The sequence below is a fragment of the Cynocephalus volans genome, chromosome 3 (genome assembly GCF_027409185.1).
Source record: "Cynocephalus volans isolate mCynVol1 chromosome 3, mCynVol1.pri, whole genome shotgun sequence".
Classification (NCBI taxonomy): Eukaryota; Metazoa; Chordata; class Mammalia; order Dermoptera; family Cynocephalidae; genus Cynocephalus; species Cynocephalus volans.
In genome coordinates this window covers 93,826,904-93,835,699 of record NC_084462.1, presented here as the reverse complement: position 1 = coordinate 93,835,699, position 8,796 = coordinate 93,826,904, and the positions used below count along the sequence as shown (strand labels likewise).

At 46.8% G+C, this 8,796-nt stretch overlaps 1 protein-coding gene across 1 annotated transcript; it reads right to left on the bottom strand.

The window, feature by feature from the left end:
- Positions 1–1,184: 1,184 nt before the first annotated feature.
- On the bottom strand, positions 1,185–4,476 carry ELL3 (elongation factor for RNA polymerase II 3). Its single transcript, XM_063090062.1, has 11 exons — positions 4,066–4,476; positions 3,917–3,982; positions 3,481–3,593; positions 3,166–3,364; positions 2,997–3,076; positions 2,776–2,851; positions 2,465–2,648; positions 2,338–2,380; positions 2,047–2,218; positions 1,803–1,832; positions 1,185–1,725 (listed from the first exon to the last, which is right to left on the bottom strand). The coding sequence occupies exons 1-11, from the start codon at positions 4,474–4,476 to the stop codon at positions 1,615–1,617; spliced, it is 1,485 nt and encodes a 494-aa protein (XP_062946132.1). The 3' UTR covers positions 1,185–1,614.
- Between the last annotated feature and the right edge of the window lie 4,320 nt (positions 4,477–8,796).

The following is an 8,796-nucleotide window of genomic DNA, read 5'->3' as shown; positions in this document are numbered from 1 at the left end:
GGAACTTTCTGCAATGATGGAAATGTTCTATGATCTGCACTGTCCAATACATGTAGTTACAAAACATCTGAAATATGGCTAGGAACTACATTTTTAATTTTCATTAATTTATATCATCACATAGTGACTACCATACTGGTCACTATAGCTGTAGACTAACTGGGTCCATAGTTAATCACCTCTAAATTCTTTCCAAATATCTCATTTCTCTATATCCTTACATATTTATTGCCCAGGCCCCTCACCTGATGATTAGAACTGATGAGAGGAGCTTTTTTCTTTTCTTTTCTTAAAACATGACGGGTAAGGGGATCTTAACCCTTGACTTGGTTTTATCAGCACCACGCTCTCCCAAGCAAGCCACGGGCCAGCCCAAGAGAGGGGCTTTTCTTATTGGGCTGTTTCTGACCCTGCCCATGCCCTAAGGATGGGTTGCTGTTTATTTTTGCCATGCAGTTGAGTTTACCACATGTTTATACCTCCCAAGGATTGTTCTCTGCCCAGAAATGCCCTGCATGGGTGTGGCATCAGGTTGTGGTTCCATCCAAGTTGTCTCAGGAATTGCTGACACTGCAGGGTGCAGCTTTCTCCCCCAAAGCCTAGGGTGTGGCCCATTAACTTTCCTCCAGTGGAACTGGGAAAGGCAGTATCATTCCTGGTTGTGAGTGAAGCATTCACTTTCTTCTGCAGCAGTGAGAAACAAAAAGGACAGGACTGAAGTGATCTCCTTTTGTTCAAATGAATTGACCATTTCCCTTTTTTTGGTAGGTAAATCCAAACCTTGTCTACAGTTATAGTTTTCAGTCACTGGATAATTCCAGGTAGGAGCCCTGATTTTAGATGATCCTGCAAACCCCTATGTTCAGAAAAGAACTTTGTTTCTACTATACTCTCTACTTGTCAACTATAACGGATTGGGTAGAACCTTGTAGCAAAATCTAAAAGTAAAGATGTCTAAGGCTGCCTGATTAGCTCAGTTGGTTAGAGCATGGCCTTGTAACACCAAGGTCAAATTTAGAGAGCTCCAGAAGTTCAGATGTATAGCGAGGGTAAGAACCATTGCCTTGGAGGATTTAAGGAGACATTAACTTGTACAAAGGACACAGAAGCATTCATTTTTAATTCTTTAACCATGTTTGTAAAAGAATTCACTTTCAGTACATAGGTAACATCAAGCCCTTTCCCATTATATCCAGGTGTGCTACAAGTTCCTTTAGCTCCTTTACCAAAAGTTCTCATTGTTTCGCTAGGGAGGCTACCAGTTAAATTCACTTATTCAGTTTGTCTAATGTCTTCAGGATATTTTGTCCTGGAAATATCCTTTTCAGGATTTGAAAATGACTTGGTTGAACTAAAAGGTGAAGAAGCCAAGCCTCTACTACTTTTCCTAGTCTCTTGGGCACAGCTGTGGAGTCTTGGAACTATGCCTACACCCTAGAAATTAAAACATGGCAACAATGAAAATCAAACCTCAAAAACCTAGAGCAGCTTTCCACTTGCCACCATGGACTCTAGTGGTCAGCAGAAGAAAAGCAGATAGTTGCACTCCAGTTTATAGCTGCTTTGTTCCTTCACATCTCACTGGGCAGAGGGTCAAGAGCCCTCTCCAGAGCTTCAGCTGCCACTGTTCTTTTCTTCAAACTCCAGGATGAGACCTTTAATGTGGGATAATTTCTGATGGAGGTACTCACAGCGACGCTTTTCTTCCCTGTAACTTGGGTACCGCTGCAGAGAAAAAGCATCCAAGTTAAAAAGTAAAAATTCTCATTTCTACCTTCTTCCATTCCCAGACCTTGTCTTACCTTCCTGAACTTTTTATATTCCTGGACTATCTTATCTTCCAGCACCTAGAACAGAAAATACCAGCACTGATTTCAACATTGAGAAATAAGAGCGGGAAGTCACTTCCCTTCTCATTCTACAAATGATACAAACTAATTTCTCAAAGCAGGTTTGCTTGTCACTGAACAAACATAGGCTTGTGGGTAGTTAGCAAGCGGTTAATGGCCAGTAGTGCTGGAAAGCCAACCTAGGTTTACTCCATACCTTGTGTTCTGGAGTTCCTCGCTGAACTCTCTTGATCTCTGCTCCCAACTCTATGAACCTTTGGCTTGCAGCCCCGACACGGGCATGCAGGATGCGGTATTCAGCATAATCTGTCTCAAAGTCCTGCTCATAGGCATGTTGCTGCTCTGCACTGTGGATGGCCCTATATTGCCTGCCAGGAGCAGAGTTGTTACCTTCAGTTTTTTTGCCCCCAAAAGCTCTCAGATTCTAAAAAGTTTAACTTAATATATGCACAAGGCTTGATGAAATTGGAAATGGTCGGGAACTCACAGGAGGTAATCTGGTACCTCTTCAGGGCTTGGGGATTCAGAGTCTGAAGGAAACAAGAAAACAAAATTGATTACAGGATAGGGCTTTTTTCCACTGTGGCATTTTTACCCTCCTCTCATTAACTCACCTGCTTGGACTGAGGGACTGTGCTCCAGCCTGGGGTCTAAGTCTTCATCATTATCTCCTTGTTCCCAGTCTTCCCCCTCTCGTAAGTCCTGATGGGGCAGCCCTTGTAGGGGACTTGGAGCTAGAGGCAGAGCTCTGAACCTCTTTTCTTCTAGTTCTATAGTAGCTGCAGATGCTGGACGTTTCTGTTGAGCAAAATATCTGTGTAACGTAAAGAGTAAGCCAGGAGCTTCCTGTTCTGCCCTTCTCCTAAAAATTCCTCCCATATAATGAGCTTCTAATTTTTAAAAAACAATTGCCTTTACAAAGTACCTTATCTAAACGTTTCTGGCTGGCAGGTGAAGGCAGTGCCTGATCAGGCTCTCTGTTTGGAAGATAGGTCTGGTTCCTAGAATATTTGGAAAGGGAATGGGAGAGATGAAGACCAGGGTAGAAGGTGGGGCTAGATCTTTTATTACAGCATTTAAGTGTGGAGATTAGGGAGGAAGACAATACTAGGGCTTCGCATGTCAGTCCCACCCTGTCTCAAGTACCTCACTTCCCACTGTGCCATGTGCTCCCTTGAGGATCCTGGAAGTGACTGTCCTTGTTTGCTTGCCAATGGATCTGGCACCTGGTGGGGAGAGTGGCAGGAGCATCTGGTTCCCTGGGCTTCAGGCTTAGCCCCACCTTATCACAACTCCCTGCAGTTTCTGGCCTCACCTCTTCTAAGGCCATCTGAGGCTGTGATCCTGTATCTCCTTCAGAATAATCTGTGTTCTGCCAACTCTCAGGATCTCTGGCATCTTCAGTTGGGTTGTATCCTTGAACTGATGATGGGGCTGGGATGGAATCCATGGCTGCCCAAATAGTCAGGCGTTTCCTGAGTGGGCCCAGGCAGTGGAGGCGATTAGGCCCAGATCTGGAAAGGGGTGATGGAAAAAACTAGGAAGGTGGAGAGCTTGTAAACCCCTCTCCACATTCCCCTCCCCCACTTTCCACAAACATTTTCTTGCAGTGCTACTCGTTGCCCCTTACCTGCCTAAGCGTTGACACACAAGGTCCAAGCCACCACCAGCGCCCTCATGGCCACACTCGGACACTATGAAGGAGAAGAGGCAGGACCAGCCAGGTCCTGGGAGCCTCAGATACTGGGGGTAGGTAGAAGGAGACTTTAAGCTCGTAGAAGTCAGCCCCTCCCCCTTCCTCCAATGCCACTCCTCCCTGAGCCAGCCTAAAACTGAAGATGTATTCCCACGGGGCTCGTTAGCACACCAGGTGCAGCTGGGCCTGAGTTCCCCAGGAGGCTAAGACAGCACAGTCCCCTCAACCACAGCCTCCTGGGACCGCAACCCTCGCAGCTTCGTCGCCCCTCTTGGGGTTCAGTTCTCGGAACTTCCTCAGACCGTGACCACTCGCAGCCTCCGGCCCTGTCCACACCTTGGAGCCCACGTTTGTGTTCCCTCACCCCTACCTCGTTTACACACACCGGCTCCGCACTTACCCCTCTGTGGCCTTGGAAAGCGATCACTGGCCGTACCTGCGGAGAGATCACAGACGCGATCTTAGCTCAGGTGATGCGATGTCCCCGGGATCCGACGTCGGGGGCCCGGGGGCACCTGCCTGACAGGCTTCATTTGGAGAGGTGGAGAAGCCAGAGCCTGCGGATACCATTCCCCCTCCCCGGGTCCCTTCTCCAGGGTCGCCGGCTGAGGCCCAAAGTCCCAAGGGGTAGGGACTAGGGAAGAAGGGGCCGGCGGCCAGCCGCACCTGTTGCCGCTGACACTCTTGCAGCGCCCTCAGCGCCGCATCGTTGAGCCTAAGCAGTAAGAAGCTGGTCCGGGCAGCAGGGGAGAAGCAGAGCCGGAGCTTCCCACTCAGGTGTTCATGGGGTCCCTCCATGGCGGCGAGGTCGAACGCAAGTAGGACGGGGACCACAGGCGAGGGCCACCACTGCCACCTCCGCTGTGCAGGGCTTGGCTGGCACACCCGGTAGCCCAAGTCTGCCCCTCCCTCCGCCAGGACCCCGCCCATCCCCAGCCAGCGCCACCCCTGAAGTTTCCCAGCCTCATGGGCGGTGCTTCACTCTCCAGGGTCCTCCACTGGGACCCCAGCGGTTTCTTCTTGGATGTCATGGAAACACTTTGGGCTTTCGAAAGGACTGTCGCAGCTCTGGGGAGAAAGAATCTGACCCCTCACCCAGAATCCTCAGTCCTGCCTCTGTTTCCCCAGCGACGCTGAACTCGGAGTTGCAGTCTCTAAGTGAAAGCTTAACCTGAAACCCTTTGAGGGTTTCAGCTGCTGAGGGGCGGGACAGACGGCCTGGTTGGTAGGCGGGGTCAGCCGTTTGCTCCTTGGAGGCCACGAGCCTCAGGGATCCGAGAGACCAGGTGATGGCGGACCTGAAGGGGAACCCGATGCAGCGCTTTTGCTTTTTCCCGCCTGCGGTGCAGCGACGGATCCGAAGCCGGTTTCTAACTAAGGATGGAGCGGCTGGGACCCTGTGAGTGTCGTGGCGGGGTGAAACTTGGCTGTCGCATGCTGGAGCATGGGCGGGAAAAAGCAAAAGCATCGCTGGGCGGAGATGGAGGGCGTGGGTTGTGGCAGGAAAGTTGCAGGGCACGTGGGAGCCGGAACTCAGTCCCACGTCTTACCTCCTGACCACGTGAGAGTGGTGAGAAAGGAAGTTGGCTCGCTCCCTCAGGAGGGCCAGGAGGTACCATGAAGTTGCCAGGCATTCCATAGGTCCGGATCCTGGTGCAGTGAGACCCCAGGACCAACCTTAGGCCAGCGGTGGGTGTCTCCACTTGTCCCTATTTGGTTATGTTTCCCAAGAGCCTTTTTGTTGTCCTCTTTCCTAACCAGGATCCCTCTGTTAAATCCCTGGACTTGCATAATCCCAGGTGACCTTAATGCCCTCTACTCCAAATCAAATCACCTATACATTTGTTAAAATTCATTAAGCAATACAATTAAAATGTGTATTGTATGTGTTGGAGTGAGCAGGACTGAAGCCATGTTGGGACCTAAAGCCACATGGGCTATAAAACAGTTTTTTCTCCCTTGGCATTCATTTCTCTTAGTTCCCTCTTTTCCCATGGTTGTTTGATATTTTGAGCTTTGTTTATGGGACAGGATGACATTATTTACATGAATGTAAAGTTGTTTTCCAGCCAGCGTGGAGCTGCAGACTTCCACGTACTATCCAGACACTGGGAAACCGAGAAAGACATCAATAAAGCTACACTGATTCCACCCCTCCAGCACGACCATGAGATAACAAGGATAGAAGAGAAAACCGGAGAGAGTCTTGGCGAGACTGCACCTGGCCCCATGTACATCCCCCTCCCTCCTGCTTTTCATTTCCCACGTTCTATCCCCTCAGCTCCTCTTTAAACATCCCCCCTAAAATCCTAAAGTGGAGAGACAGTTCTAGACTGTCTCCTCAGGCATCTGATAATAAACTTCCTGCCTTGCACCAACATTGGGGACTGATGATGAGTCTTTGTGTCTAAGTGGAGAGCAGCAGGGCCTGGATGCCAGTAACAACATCTGTGGATTTTTGTAGGATTTCCCTAGATTTAAACTCAAAGGAGAGACTAGAATGGTGAAAATTTCAGGAGAGGAGAGAGGGAGCAGTGCTGTAAGAACAGGCAACTTGGGAAGATATTTGGAGACAAGAGAAGAGAGGTAGGGATCTGACATTTGTTCGGCATCCATTGTGTGTGTCAGGACCTTTGCCTGTTATTTAATCCCTACAATAACTTTTTAGATAATTTTTTATTTAATCCCTACAATAATTTTTTAGGTGTTATTATACTACTATGTTTTATTCATTCATTCAACAAATATTTATTGAGTACTTTGTACCAGGCATTGTACTAGAGACTTTGGATACATTAACGAACAAGTTCTTGCTTTGGGAGAGCTTACATTCTAGAGGAGAAGGAGACACTATAAATAAACATAAGAAACATTATGTTAAAAGGTGATAAGTGCTACAAAAGAAAAAAAAGAAAACGAGCAAGGTAAGAGGGTTTGGGGATGGGAGAGGTGAGAGTTGATTTTATATTTTAAAAGGTGGTCAGGGGCTGGCTGTTTAGCTCAGTTGGTTAGAGCATGGTGTTGTAACCCCAAGGTCAAGGGTTTGGATCCCCATATCAGCCAGCTGCCAAAAAAAAAAAGGTGGTCAGAGAAGGCCATCTGGAGAAGATGAAGTTTGAGCAATGCCCTAAAGGAAGTAAGGCAATTCACTAAATCATACTGTTGGAGGAAATGCTTTCCAGACAGAGAGAACAATCAGTGTAAACTCCGTAAGTCAGAAGTACCTGGAGTGTTTGAGGAAAATTTGAGGCCAGTGTAACTGGAGCAAAGTAAGGGGGAGAGTAGTAAGAGATACCAAGTCAGGAAGATAAATAAGCCTGGGAAAACCAGATTATGGAGGACCTTATGGGCCATAGTACTTTTACTTTGAGTGAAATGGGGAGTCACTGAAAGGTTTTGAGTAGAGGACTAACATGAAGTCACTTCTATTTTGAGTCACTCTGGTTGCTGTGTTGAGACTAGACTGTAGGGGGGCAAGGATAAAAGCACTATGACCTGTTAAGAGGCTATTTTGGTAATCCAAGCTAGTGATGGTGGCATCTGTGATCAACTAGGAGAAGTTTATAGGGTTCTGGATATATTGGTAGAGCCAACAGGATTTCCTGATTGAATGTGGTGTGTGAGAGAGAAATGGCGTCAAAGATGACTCCAGGATATTTAGCCAGAACAATCAGAAGTATGAAATTACCATCAGCTGAGGTAGGGAAGACTGTAGGTAGAGCAGGGTTAGATCTGAACATATCTGATTATCTATTAGAATATGCACGGGGCTGTGGAGCGGGCAGTTGTACAGTATATACAAGTTTGGAGATGGTGAAAGCTATCTGGGCTAGAGATGTAAATTTGGTAGTATTAAACATATGGATGGTATTTAAAGCCATGAGCCTAGATGAGATCACCCAGGCAGATAGAGAAGAGCCTAAAGGATTATACTCTGGGGCACTCCTATCTCTAGAAAGAAGTCATGGGGAAGAAAAGCCAAGCCAGTTGAGAGGAGATGACCTGAGAAAGGAGAAAAACTCAGAGAATGTGATGTCCTGAAACCAAGTGAAAAAAATGTTTCAAGGAGAAGGGCGTGATCAACTGTCAAATGCTGTCTTCGGGTCAAGCAAAATGAAAACAAAGAATTGACCATTGCAATGAAAATGTGTTCTAAAACTGACAGTGCTGATTGCACTGTGAATATGTGCAATCAGCATTGTCATTACTAAAAATCATTAAATTGTATACTATACTTCAAAGGGGTGAATTGTATGGTATGCAAGTTATGTGTCAATAAAGATAAAAAATTTTTAAGGGCCGGCCTGTGGCTCACTTGGGAGAGCGTGGTGCTGACAACACCAAGCCAAGGGTTAAGATCCCCTTACTGGTCATCTTTTAAAAAATAAATAAATAAATAAATAAAAATTTTAAATATCTTGTTATTAAAAAAAATAATTGACCACTGGATTTAGCAATGTGGGTTAATTGGTAATCTTAACAAGAGCAGCTTAGGTGAAATGGTGTGGATTAAAGACTGATTGGAGTGGGTTTAAAGAGAATGGTAAAAAGGAATGCACAAACAATATAAGAAACCTGAGTTTTGCCAAATATGGATGCAAAGAAATAGAAGTTCATTGGCACCGGAAATAGGATCAAGAAAGGCTTTAAGGGCCGGCCCGTGGCGCACTCGGGAGAGTGCAGTGCTTGGGAGCGCAGCGGTGCTCCCGCCGCGGTTTCAGATCCTATAATGGGGATGGCTGGTGCGCTCACTGGCTGAGCGTGGCTGAGCGTGGCTGAGCGCGGTCCGCGGTGCGGGCGACACCCAGCCAAGGGTTGATCCCCTTACCGGTCACAACAAAGACCAAAAAAAAAAAAAAAAAAAACGAAAAAGAAAAGGCTTTTTAAGATGGGAGAAATAGCATGTTTGTATGTTGATGAAAATTATTTTGAGTACAGCCCCCTAACTTTGATGATGTAGGAGGGAGGGGAGGATTGCTGGAGGGGATGGGATCTATTCAGGATAGGCCTTAGGTAGGAGTATGGGCAGTTTACCTATGGTAACAGGCCACAGGCAGAGAAAGTGGATGCAGGTGCAGAGGTGGGGGTCTGTGGAAATTCTCTTCTGATTACTTTCATTTGCTCAGTGAAGTGGGAAGCAACTGAGAGACAGAATGAGGAAGAAGTGATGGAGGTTGAAATGTAAAAATGGTGTGAAATAATTGCCTAGAAGTTTGAGAGAGTGAATAAGTGAGGAATGTTTCAAACACT

What these genes read in the sequence shown, in the direction of transcription:
- ELL3 (XM_063090062.1), bottom strand. Translation starts at nt 4,476, where the DNA reads ATGGGCGGGGTCCTGGCGGAGGGAGGGGCAGACTTGGGCTACCGGGTG. An exon ending in AGCCGGTGTGTGTAAACGAG is followed by an intron (nt 3,594 to 3,916) that starts GTAGGGGTGAGG and finishes ACCTACCCCCAG; the next exon opens with TATCTGAGGCTCCCAGGACC. An exon ending in CAGTCCCTCAGTCCAAGCAG is followed by an intron (nt 2,381 to 2,464) that starts GTGAGTTAATGA and finishes TGTTTCCTTCAG; the next exon opens with ACTCTGAATCCCCAAGCCCT.